Source organism: Nerophis lumbriciformis, linkage group LG21 (genome assembly GCF_033978685.3).
Source record: "Nerophis lumbriciformis linkage group LG21, RoL_Nlum_v2.1, whole genome shotgun sequence".
NCBI classification, from domain to species: domain Eukaryota; kingdom Metazoa; phylum Chordata; class Actinopteri; order Syngnathiformes; family Syngnathidae; genus Nerophis; species Nerophis lumbriciformis.
This window is the reverse complement of record NC_084568.2, coordinates 15189111-15202137: the sequence shown is the minus strand read 5'-3', so window position 1 is coordinate 15202137 and position 13027 is coordinate 15189111. Positions and strand designations below refer to the sequence as shown.

At 37.2% G+C, this 13027-nt stretch overlaps 1 protein-coding gene across 1 annotated transcript in view; it reads left to right on the top strand.

Annotated features, from left to right (window-relative positions):
* taf2 (TAF2 RNA polymerase II, TATA box binding protein (TBP)-associated factor) overlaps positions 1 to 10726 on the top strand; it is a 73467-nt gene extending 62741 nt beyond the window's left edge. Inside the window, exons 24-28 of the mRNA XM_061982869.2 lie at positions 1805 to 1914; positions 5643 to 5860; positions 6757 to 6921; positions 10098 to 10197; positions 10270 to 10726. Of these exons, the coding sequence (XP_061838853.1) occupies positions 1805 to 1914; positions 5643 to 5860; positions 6757 to 6921; positions 10098 to 10197; positions 10270 to 10538 (862 nt within the window). The 3' untranslated portion in view covers positions 10539 to 10726. The remainder of the gene's footprint in view (positions 1 to 1804; positions 1915 to 5642; positions 5861 to 6756; positions 6922 to 10097; positions 10198 to 10269) is intronic.
* Positions 10727 to 13027: the final 2301 nt, after the last annotated feature.

The following is a 13027-nucleotide window of genomic DNA, read 5'->3' as shown; positions in this document are numbered from 1 at the left end:
CCCATTGAAAATCTGTGGGGTATTGTGAAAAGGAAGATGCAGAATGCCAGACCCAAAAACGCAGAAGAGTTGAAGGCCACTATCAGAGCAACCTGGGCTCTCATAACACCTGAGCAGTGCCAGAAACTCATCGACTCCATGCCACGCCGCATTAACGCAGTAATTGAGGCAAAAGGAGCTCCAACCAAGTATTGAGTATTGTACATGCTCATATTTTTCATTTTCATACTTTTCAGTTGGCCAACATTTCTAAAAATCCCTTTTTTGTATTAGCCTTAAGTAATATTCTAATTTTGTGACACACGGAATTTTGGATTTTCATTTGTTGCCACTTCAAATCATCAAAATTAAATTAAATAAACATTTGAATGCATCAGTCTGTGTGCAATGAATAAATATAATGTACAAGTTACACCTTTTGAATGCAATTACTGAAATAAATCAAGTTTTTCCAAATATTCTAATTTACTGGCTTTTACCTGTACCGGTATATGTGTGTTTATACATGTGCGTATATACAAAACCCAAAACCAGTGAAGTTGGCACGTTGTGTAAATCGTAAATAAATATTAGTGCCCAAAGCATAGGTAACTTACACATCTGTGAAGGCACCATTAATGCTGAAAGGTACATACAGGTTTTGGAGCAACATATGTTGCCATCCAAGCAACGTTATCATGGATGCCCTTGCTTATTTCAGCAAGACAATGCCAAGGTACGTGTTACAACAGCGTGGCTTCATAGTAAAAGAGTGCGGGTACTAGACTGGCCTGCCTGTAGTCCAGACCTGTCTCCCATTAAAAATGTGTGGCGCAGTATGAAGCCTAAAATACCACAACGGAGACCCCGGACTGTTGAACAACAACTTAAGCTGTACATCAAGCAAGAATGGGAAATAATTCCACCTGAAAAGCTTCAAAAATTGGTCTCCTCAGTTCCCAAACGTTTACTGAGTGTTGTTAAAAGGAAAGGCCATGTAACACAGTGGTAAAAATGCCCCTGTGCCAACTTTTTTGCAATGTGTTGCTGCCATTAAATTCTAAGTTAATGATTATTTGCAAAATAAATTAAGTTTCTCAGTTCGAAAATTAAATATCTTGTCTTTGCAGTCTATTCAATTGAATATAAGTTGAAAAGGATTTGCAAATCATTGTATTCTGTTTTCATTTACAAATTACACAACGTGCCAACTTAATTGGTTTTGGGTTTTGTACATAGTATTAATGATCTAATATATCGATTACACATTAATAATATACAGACTAATATTAATAATATACAATATAATATTAAATATGCGTGTTTTATGGATTTATAATTGAATCATGAGGTATCCAGAAATTCACAACTCTAATTATTGTAGCTTAGTATAGTACGTTTTAGTATTCTATTTACAGTACTCAATCAATGTTTACTTATATAGCCCTATATCACGAGTGTATCAAAGGGCTGGACAAGCCACAACGACATCCTCGGCTCAGATCTCACATCAGGGCAAGAAAAAACTCAACCCAATGGGATGACAATGAGAAACCTTTTACTGTAGTACCTATGGTATAGACTGTAGTACTATGTGTATTACAGTACAGAACATTTGTCTAAATGGAGTAAAAGCGAAGCTGCTGTGCACAACTCCTTCATTCCTCAGCGTATCATCAAGAGTTTTAGCTTCAGAAAGAAATACACATCCCTACAAAGTGGCGAGCAGGAAGTCTTTGTTTCTTTGAAGGTTTGGATGTAGCGTTGACGCCACATGTATAAGAAAAGATGCCTCATGTACATTTTGAACATGTTCTTCTCTCAGACATAAGATCCTGGCCATGCTTTGTAAGAACCCACCTTTCACCAAGAAAACAGAATCAACTTTGTGTGATGAAGCTCTGGTAGACCAACTGTGGAAGCTTATGAACTCGGGTGAGTAATACACACGCACCACTCAATACTGTATTTTCTAGACGTGTGTAGGGCTTGCCCTAGATTGCCAAGATACCTGTGGCTGTGGGGGTGTGGTGGGGACATGGTCACCCTGACGTCATCGTGTAATTTGCATAATTTTCTATGATGACATGATTTTCTTTAAAAATGGTAAAAAAATGTATACATACATTTAAGAACCAATCTGTGTTATGATTAATTAGTATTAACATATATTTTTACATTATATCCATCCATCTATCCATTTTCTACTGCTTTCATTTTGCTATATTTTTGATTGTTGCTACTTATTGTAAAATGTACTTTGTTGAGAACTTTTCAAGTGTCCACAGACTTTTAGTGACGTTTTCCTTTTTAAAAACGACTAACTACAAATCTAGCATCTTTTTCTGGTGTTATTATAGAATATACTCGTGTTTAGAGACTCTACTTTTGTTCCTCAATATCCCTGACAAAAGAGGCGAGCTGCAACGAGCATGATGTCACACTGGCTTTGTGCTGCTGCTCCAGTTGAACTTTCTCTCCCTAAAAGCTGCCACTGTCCTCTTAATATTTGAACATTTTGTAGATCGCTGTCCGCGGGCACATCTGGGATATATTTACATTAAGTCCACATCGCAAACAATCGCGTGCGTCTTGTTTACTTCATCACAACATCCGGTTTCGGCAGCACTGTTTTCGGTGATCAAAGTCTTTTTTTGGCGGCCAAATTTTTGGTGCATTATTACTTATTAGTGTGGAAATAACAAACAGTAACAACCTGCTGGTGGTTATGGTTTATGTCAGTGTGTTTTTGATTTAATGTTAATTTTTCCCATGATCGCAAACACACCGTCTGTGAAAGCGGATCGGTGGAGAATAAGTAAGTGATGTAATGTGTCTGGGGAAGCACGTAGACTAAAGTGTTTGCACGGCCAATAAAACCTGTTGGAATTGGGCCAGTTGTTATCATAATAGTGGCAATAAAAGCTAAAAATTGCGCCACGTTCAGTTACATTAAGGGGAAACCCTGTGTGTGTGCGCTTAAGTACTGGTATTGGTCATGGTCAAAGATGTGGTCAAGATATGTGGGTTTGGTTTGATGTACAGTTGACAGCCAAGAATACCACACAGTATATCCCAATTACTCTATCAGTTTTGGTTCTGACAAATAATATCTTGTATAATAAAACCTCCTTAAGTTCTGACCCGTTAATTAGTGTAAAAAATGTTTTTTAACAGTAATTATGGTTTAGATTTATATAGCGCCTTTCTAAACACCCAAAGCGCTTTACAGTAAGATCTAGCATTCACTCACATTGATGGTGGTGCACGTGGATGGTGGTAAGCTACATTTGTAGTCACAGCGGCCCTGGAGTAGATTAACAGATAAGAGTAGGTAGATAGATAGAGAGATCGATACTTAAGTCACCCCCTTGGGGAAATTCAGGTACTTTTTGTAGCTCACACAGTAAAAGAGGTACACATTACACATTAAAAGAATGTGATCACAAACAATAGAACCATAAAGATAAAATGACAGTGGTTATATAAAAAAAAGCATATAATATACATGATGTATGTCCAGACCACAGAGCCTAAATGATCAGGGTCTCTGCTGTTCAAAGTTCTATTAAACATCCTAATGGCATTTGGAACAATGGAACTCTTGTATCGTTCAGTGCTAGAGTGCAGAAAAACGAGCTTCTCGCTTCAGCCTCTGGTCTGCCAGGATGCACTGGAGGGGGTGGTTAATATTTTCCCATATGGCTTGCAGCTTGTCTCTCCTCAGTTTTTCCACTCCATTGTCTAGTGTGTCCAACTCTCTTTCCAGCACTGAACCGGCTTTCTTTATCAGCCTGGGTTAGGGTTATCAGCCTGTTCCTTGCTGTTATGTTGCCACCCCAGCAGACAGCTCCAAAATTCAGAACACTTGCATCCACAGACCGGTAAAACTGCTGAGCCTACTATGGCTTTTCTTACAGAGTGCACTCCAGGTTGCTGTCTACATGCACACCCAGATATACAGGTAGATTACATTATTTAAGTCTGGCCTGCTTTGAGGCCGATGGTGTGGAACAAAAAGTACCAATGATTGTCACACACACTAGGTGTGGTGAAATTTGTCCTCTGCATTTGACCCATCCCCTTGTTCACCCCCTGGGAGGTGAGGGGAGCAGTGAGCAGCAGCGGTGGCCGCGCCCGTGAATCATTTTTGATGATTTAACCCCCAATTCCAATCCTTGATGCTGAGTGCCAAGCAGGGAGGTAATGGCTCCCATTTTTATAGTCTTTGGTTTGAACTCACAACCTACCGATCTCAGGGCGGACACTCTAACCACTAGGCCACTGAGTAGGTAACTAACATGATGTTCGGTGTATTATTGGCACAAATATTACGTCTCTCATGGGTATACTGATGTTAAATAGCAGACACTATCAAGAAGTCATCTTGGATTCGGCTACAAACATGACGCTACTACCAAGAATGTATCGAGGCAATTGCAGGTCTGAAGCAAAGAAAGACTGGCGGGAGAGTTTTTTCGAAGGAAGTAGTGTGAAACTGCCAACTGTCACGCTGGTGGCTATTTATTGCTACCATGCAAATTTCCAGTAGCTAACATTAGCATTAGCATTTTTAATTGAGCATCGAAATTCACTTACTAGTTTAGCGGGAACAGAGCCAAGGCAGCATTGGTCTGAAATCCCCCCTTGTCTTTGAGCTCACGCCAGTGAAAGAAGGGGCAATCAATGTTGATCCTTGACTGTCCTTTTATCCGGGTAAGCTCCATTTTTTCTTTTCGTTTCTTTGCTCGTTTTGGAGCCTTTGCCATGATAGCAGTAATTGCACATAGGCGGTTTTTTTGTGTATTATGGCGGCACGTAGGTGTTCGCATCGACTTCAACCTTTTTAACGAATGGGTAAAGGGACCCCCTCAGGCCATGACAGAGGTGTCATTCAACTAGTTGAAAGTACAAAAAGTTAGGAAAATATTTTATGAAGGTTGAAAAGTTACTTAGTGCTGCTTCAACGGTTCCATCCATAAGTCAGCGTGTTAGCTTACAAAACAGCACAAAGTGTTTGCTCTACTCAGAATGTTTCAATGACAACTTTTATATGATACTATGACTTTTTTAGGTGTTTTATTGGAAATGTTTTCTAGTACAGTAGTCAAAACAAAATTAAGAAGCTTGTGCATCTTAAAAAGGCACAGTTAACATTTGTAGCAAGTATGAAAGGAAAAAGGCGCAGTGTAAGAGATATGTCATTCTTTATACACTGAATACAGTCCAGGAGAGGTCGAGTAGGCTCAGTTCGGAGGGGGGGGGGAGCAGGTTTCAGCTAAAAGAAAGGAGACCTTGGTGGAAGGCACCTGGCTGCTTAGGGAGTGAAGAGAAGGAGGAAGAGATACAGTTCACAGCAATGTGGCCAGAATTTGCTTTCACTAACAGAATGTGTTTTTCTCAGCAACATAGACTTTCGGAATGAGACTGAGCAAATAACAAAAGGAAAGTTGCTATACTCAGGATGAATAAACCACAGCAAAAACAGTACACTTGTAAAACATACAATGGTATATAATGTTAAACGATGGCATAGAAAGGTTTTCCAACACAGTGTTTTAAACAAGAAAATCCCAGCATTAGAACTTAATGAGAAAAATACATTCTGTGTTCTTATTGGTGAATGTACTTTATATGTATACTTGTGTTTTTCTGTCCCTCAGGTACAGCGCATGACTGGCGTCTGCGCTGCGATGCGGTGAACCTCTACTACGTGTTGTTCGGTTTGACACGGCCTTCCTGCCTGCCCCTGCCTGAACTTGGCCTAGTGCTCAACCTGAAAGAGAAGAAAGCTGTACTCAACCCCACCATCAAGCCTGAATTCATTGTGGACACAGCTGCTAGCATCGGGATCCATGGTGTTGGCATCAGTTACCCACCTGTAAGTACCCGGTTCCGGTTCCGATTCCACTTTCGATTCTGCTTAACAATTCGGTTCTTTATCAGTTCTCTTATCGATTTTTATTTGGAAAAAATGATGATTTGTATTCTGTTGCTTCAATTAATACATTTTGTGTAACTGATTTTGAATTTAATTTTTGGAAATTCGGACCGCATGGGGTCATGACAGTCATAGTTTCCGCACGGCTGCTGCAATAGAGTGTACATGAGAGCGGTGGTGTCTCTGTGTGAATTGATTTGTAAGGCGGCGACTACCGATACATTTATTTATGAATGTTAAAAATACCATTTCAATGTTGAGGTTAATTTTTTTTTTTTTTAAAGAATGACGGTTATGGTAAGCATAACCATCTTTGTGCACTATCCACTTTAAATTACTCACCTGTTTTACAACAATACTATCAAATTCTACTTTTAATGTTATTGTTTTAATTTTTTATTATAAAAATGTGTTACTGTGTTCGCTCGCTTTAAACATTTTCACTTCCACAGTCTATAATAACTTGGGATATATACAAAGAAGCGTTTTTTTTATTTGGTACCTGTTCCTAATTGGGTCAGTACAGGAGGACCGTTCAGATTCTTGACAAACCACATGGCTATTAGTACTTTTTATCCAGCTAACCGTTGCGTAGTTGTAACACCGTCGTCGACAGCACGTGATGACGAGGCGCCTGCTTGCCTCGACTCTTGTCGACATGTCAGCCTTGAGAGCTATATTTTTAAAGGTGTAGTCTGAAAACTCAGTTCAATGCAATATTATTCTCTCTTTCTTCCTCTCACTCACTCACACACTTATATAAAGAATATTGTATATATATTTTTTTGTACATAGTAAAATGTATAGTAAGTGTGTGTGTTTTTTCATTGTTGCAGGAGGATGACGAGCCTGATCCAATTTCCCTGGGGGTCTGTGGGGTAGGTCAGCCTCCTCAGGGCATCAAGAGGAAGGCTGAAACTCAACTTGGCTCGCCTCCAGAACCAGGGCAAGCAGTGCAGCATTTGGAAGATGACAACAGAGCGGGCCGCTACAAGATCAGGGTACTGTCATTTTCTTTATAGTTTTGTACTTCTTCTTTGTTGTGGTTTTTTCGGGCCAAGACCTCGCTGTTTACGATTGCACAAAGGGCAGCAGAATATAGCAGCACTCATTAGGGCTGAAAACTGAATCACAATACAAGTGTTTTATATCGGTTTATAGCGATAATTATTTTTATTTTTTAAGACCTAAAATAAGGACCAGGAAAAAAATGTATTACATATAAACATTTATTTCAAAAGTAACCTTCTTCTGATTATAATCCTCTCAGCTATCAAGGCAGAAAGCAAAGCAAATGTCAACACAAGCATGGCAAACACTTAAACAATGTAAACAAAATTGTACAATTACAATAAGCACTTAACAATGAGCTCTTAAAATGAAGGTGCAAAAATAAGGAATATGTAAGAAATGCTTATTAAAGGGTAACAAAATAGTGCAAAAATGTGAAAATGTAAACATAGAGAAACCTGACAAGAACTATTTTCTACAGGTTTAGAGCCAGGAAGTTACAGCTGTGCTCTAAAGGGTGAGCGCGGCTAAGGTGATGTGGTATTACCATTCTTGGTGGGGACGAGCACCTTGCATCATTTACAGACCACATTGGTCTGACCACCACTACTAAAAAAAATTATACTGCCATCCTTGCGAGGTGACTTTTCCTGTTTTAGCCACAATTTTTCTTTTTCTGCAGCACTCTTTTTTACTTTATTTTCTCACTCCACACTGGAAAAAATGCCCTTCTTAAAATGAGTAAAGAAAAGTTAATACAAGTTATTTTTGCTTGTTATGAGCAAAAAAAATCTGCCAATGGAACAAGCCAAAATTGTGTTGGTAAGATTTCTTGAAATAAACATTATTTTTAAGCTTAAAAAACTTGAAAGTGATCTTCGAATTAGCTATTAACTTATTATTAACTATACTTACTATTAGTATTGTGAAGTTTTGTGTCTTATAACCAGTGTTCTGAAAAATACTTTTGAAAAGTCATTAATTATAGTTACTCACCAAAAAAGTAAACAACAGAATTACTCTTTAATTAATGTAATTAATTAGGGAAAGTAATTAGTACAAATAATAAAAAAATCTAATATCTGTCATATGCAGCTGAGAAACGTCTCAAATGAGAGCACAGTGTGATAAGTGTGTGCTTTTAAAAGGCGGGGACTGTTGACATGTGACGTCATCAAGGGAGCTGTGTTTAGTTAGCTTTAGCAGTTAGCAGCGGCAGACTGCAGTTTGTCGGCTCTTTTGAATCTTTTCACCGGATTGTGTTACCTCTGGTTAATAAAGAGATTGAATGTGCTTCCGTGGATGTCATATCTTCTCGTCAACAAACGGGTTATTGTTTGGATGCTAAGTTTGTCTCTTCAATCATTGATTTGTTGTTCATTAATGTAATTGTGTCTGCTTTGTCACAGTGTGATGTTGCCTCTTCCTGTTTGACATCAAGTTCATATAAGTGTGGTGCTGCTTGTGGCTTTCTCTAGTAAAAAGTTACTTCCTGCTGTCTTGTTGTCGACATAAAACCACATCAAAGGTAGCGTGCCACGTTACATCAAGCTATCGCTAACTGCGTTTTGACGGACCTAAAAGTAATTAATTAGATTACTGGTTACTAGTAAAAGTTACAGTGTTATTATTACGAACACTGCTTATAACAAACTTGTGATGCTCAAAGTAGTATTTTTTTCCTCAGAAGATCTATTGCCTAAAAACAAGTTCTTACGTATCTCTAAAAAAATACTATTCAAGGGATTGTGACTTGTATAAAGTTTTTTTTTAATTTTGACTAGAAATTAGAAATATATACTCAGGGACAGTGTGACTTTTTCCAGTCCATGCAAAGAATTAGCAGCCAAACAACAAGGCGGCGCAACCAAACTTAACTGTTGATACCGATACGTGTGACTCCTCACTTCCTGCGTTGCTCGGTTACCAGAGAGTGAGTGCCTTTGTTCATGCAACCAACCTTGCTTCGCAACTTCCGCTTTCTACCAACAAAGAAAAACATTTTGCATTGATATCGATTACGTGTATCGCAGTGTATGTTGATATCGCTTTATCGCCCATCCCTAATTTATAAACACTTCCACATTCCTCAGCTGATACAAAAACATACCAACATAACTTCAGCTCATTCAAGACCTGGCAAAGGTTACAAAACATTGCGACAAACGCCACAACATTTCTGTTGAAAATAAATAAAAAATGTTTATAAGTTGCACAAATATTGAAAGTATTCCAACATGAAGCATTCACTAACACGTCCTCAGAATTCCACATTTTTCATACAACAGTTCAGTCCATCAATATTTTGATATTATTAATTATAATTATACATATTACACACTATATGAGTTGTATGGTCCTCAGTGTTTTTAAATTGTTATTTCTATTTATTGTTGTAATTGGTTTTACCTTTTAAAATCGTTTTTAATCATATTTATTTTTATATTGGTTTTATATTTATGTCAGGTTCAAACACTGATGACATATATTAAACAGACAAGAAGCAAGGAATCATGCAGAGACAGAGTTAAATTTAGCTCAATGAGGAGAGACGTTTTGGGCTGTACTCTAGTTACAGAACCAACCTACGCTCTAAAGTCCAGCCCACGTTCTCCTCTATTTATTTGGGAGGTCCCTGGTTACATCACTGAGGCTGCTGCTGAAGGAAGGGGGGTAATCTCAGCAGCCCCAGTTAGACACAATATATGACTATTCATGAAATGCAAATGTGCTGACACTCGTGATATCGCTCTGTCTCTGCTCTGTCTGCGTCACGGCACTCGATGTTCGCCCTTGGCAGTCAGCAGGCCGGTTCTGGACACAAACACTGATACGAGACGATATCCCTTTGCACAGATAGAAAAGTACAACTTCAGCACAATTGATAATAACTATAGCAACAGCCTTTAAGCATAAGAGTTGTGTGATAACTTACACATAATTATTGTAACAATTGATTTATTTTGTTTTTATTCAGTCATTGGTGGAGCTAAGAATAGTATTTGAATCTTGTTTTTCATATTTTTGTACAGCACTTTGGAAACATTTTTGTTGTTTAAATGTGCTATACAAATAAAGTTGATTGGACTGGATTGGACATTATAAATATATACATATATAAATAGTAAATAGATATGTATAAATATTGTGTTGCTGTGTGTTGTAGTTCAACATGGAAGAAGAAGATATCGACATGGAGACTGTTCATGACAGCCAGGCCTTCATTCACCATCACCTCCATCTGTTGGACAGACCTTCTACACCAGGTAACATAGAAGTGTACCATGCCAGTATGTAGCAAGTTATTCTAAATCATACACACCGTTGTTTTCTTCAAGGCAAAGAGCCAGCGCTGGTGGAACATTGCATGCTGTCCATGCCGGCCACGCCTGTGCCGACCTTCTCCAAAGAGACGTCCGCCCTGGCCAAGCACAGGAGTGAACATGGCCACCATCACCACGAGCACAAGAAGAAAAAGAAGAAGAAGCACAAGCATAAACATAAACACAAGCATGAAAACAAGGACAGGGACAAGGGGAACTCGCATCCATACAGCAACAGTCCAGCTAGCGGCAAGTCTGCGCACTCCCCATCTCTGTCTGAATAAACAGCTTTTATTTTGTACAAATCAACATCCTTTATTTTGTAGAAACACCCTGATCTAAATAAACATCATTTACTTTGAAAAACATTATTTTTAAAGTAATCAACAGCCTTCAGTTTGTACAAACTTTGTCGAAATCATTATATTTTACTTTGGAGAGACATTCTGTCTAAATCGACATCTTTTATTTTGTAGAAACATTCTAATTAAATCAACATATTTCACTTTGGGGAAACATTCTGTCCAAATTAACATATTTTATTTTGTAGAAACACTCTGGTCTAAATAAACATCCTTTACTTTGAAAAACCTTATTTTTAAAGTAATCAACAGCCTTTAGTTTGTACAAACTTTGTCGAAATCATTATCTTTTACTTTGGAGAAACATTCTGTCTAAATCAACATATTATACTTTGTAGAAACATTCTGTCTAAATCAACATCTTTTATTTTGTAGAAACATTCTAATTAAATCAACATATTTCACTTTAGGGAAACATTCTGTCTAAATTAATATTTTACTTTGAAGAAACATTCTGTAAATCAACATCTTTTATTTTGGGGAAACATTCTGTCTAAATCAACATCTTTTATTTTGTAGAAACATTCTGTCTAACTCGACATCTTTCACTTTGGGGAAATATTCTGTCTAAATCAACATCTTTTATTTTGGGAAATATTTTGTCTAAATCAACATCTTTTATTTTGTAGAAACATTCTGTCTAAATCAACTTATATATTTTTTAGAAACATTCTGTAAATCAACATATTTTACTTTGTATAAACATTTTGTCTAAATTAACATCTTTTATTTTGTAAAAACATTCTTCTGTCCAAAATGACATATTTTATTTCGTAAAAACATATGTCTAAATCAACATATTTTTGCTTTGAAGAAACTTTCTGTAAATCAACATATTTTACTTTGTATAAACATTTTGTCTAAATTAACATCTTTTATTTTATAAAAACATTCTTTTGTCCAAAATGACATATTTTATTTTGTAAAAACATATGTCTAAATCAACATATTTTTGCTTTGAAGAAACATTCTGTAAGTCAACATCTTTAACTTAGAAAAAAACATTCTGTCTAAAATAATTAACATCTTTTACTTTGGAAAAAATATATTGTCTAAATTAACAACATTTACTTTGAAGAAATATTCTGTCTAAATCTAAATATTTTATTGTGACGAAACATCCTGTCTAAATCAACATATTTCACTTTGAAGAAACATTGTCTAAATCAACATCTTTTATTTTGTAAAAACAGTCTTCTGTCTAAAACATCTTTTACTTTGTAAAAACATTCATCTAAATAAACATTCTGTAAATCAGCATCCTTTGAAAAAACATTGTCTAAAATCAACATCTTTTACTTTGGGAAAAAACAATTCTGTCTAAATTAACAACTTTTACTTTGATGTAACATTAATTTACTTTGAAGGAACAGTGTGTCTTAAAACCTATTTTACCGTAACTTTTGGGCAATAAGTTGCTGTTTTTTGCCTCTGTTTTGAACCCTACACTTCATGCAATGTTTCGCCTAATTTATGGATTTTCACACACACACACACACACACACACACACACACACACACACACACACACACACACACACACACACACACACACGCGCGCGCGACTTTATTACCTCGCATTTCTTCTCTACCACTGTGCTATTCTAATCTCATTTTAGCCCGAGACAATCCCGAGAAAAGCCTGCAAAATCCTGGAGGGACGTCACGACTCAGCCTTTTTTCCTGAGATTTTTAGACACAGCTGCGAGGATGCTAATAGGACGATAATGCTTCCGAGATGATGAATCAGCAGATTTGAAGACAGAAGTAACAATAAAAAGTTGATGATAGCGCAATGCTAACAACAAAGCTAATGGTCGCTGCTGCGAGTGTCAAACTGACCAGGTTTCTGAAGGACAACTTCTGCCTGTGGTTTCAGCACGTGGAAGCCCACTTCTTGGGGGAATTACCCGGGATGTGATGAAGTAATTCCACGTCGTGGTTGTGTTGTAGTGGCCGGGTGAAAACTACAGCTAGGACGCTCGGAGGATCCCCCGGGCTACCAGTGAGTACTGTAACTGACAGTAGAACACACTTAAGTATTGGGTGAAACAAGTGTAAAGGTGATGTTAATTCATATTTAAATGCTCTAATTATGTAAAAAAAACAAATCAAAGTTTTTTAATGCTTTAACTATGAAAATATTCAATCTATTAATAATTATTGGCGGAAATGTGGAAGTAACATGCGGCGATAAACGAGGACCGGCTGTATTTATTTCCTGTTCCTACTTTTTCTGCATGTTTTTCCAAATCAATTTTGCATCACTTGCACTTCTTAAAGCGGTAGATGACTCGATTTGTGGAAAATAAGATGCTTATGTTTTAGTTTTCAGTGTGATTTTGCGACAGCCTGATAACTTCTTTAATTTTCAGGTTTGAAGTTATGCTCAGACAGTAAGTGTGATTTTT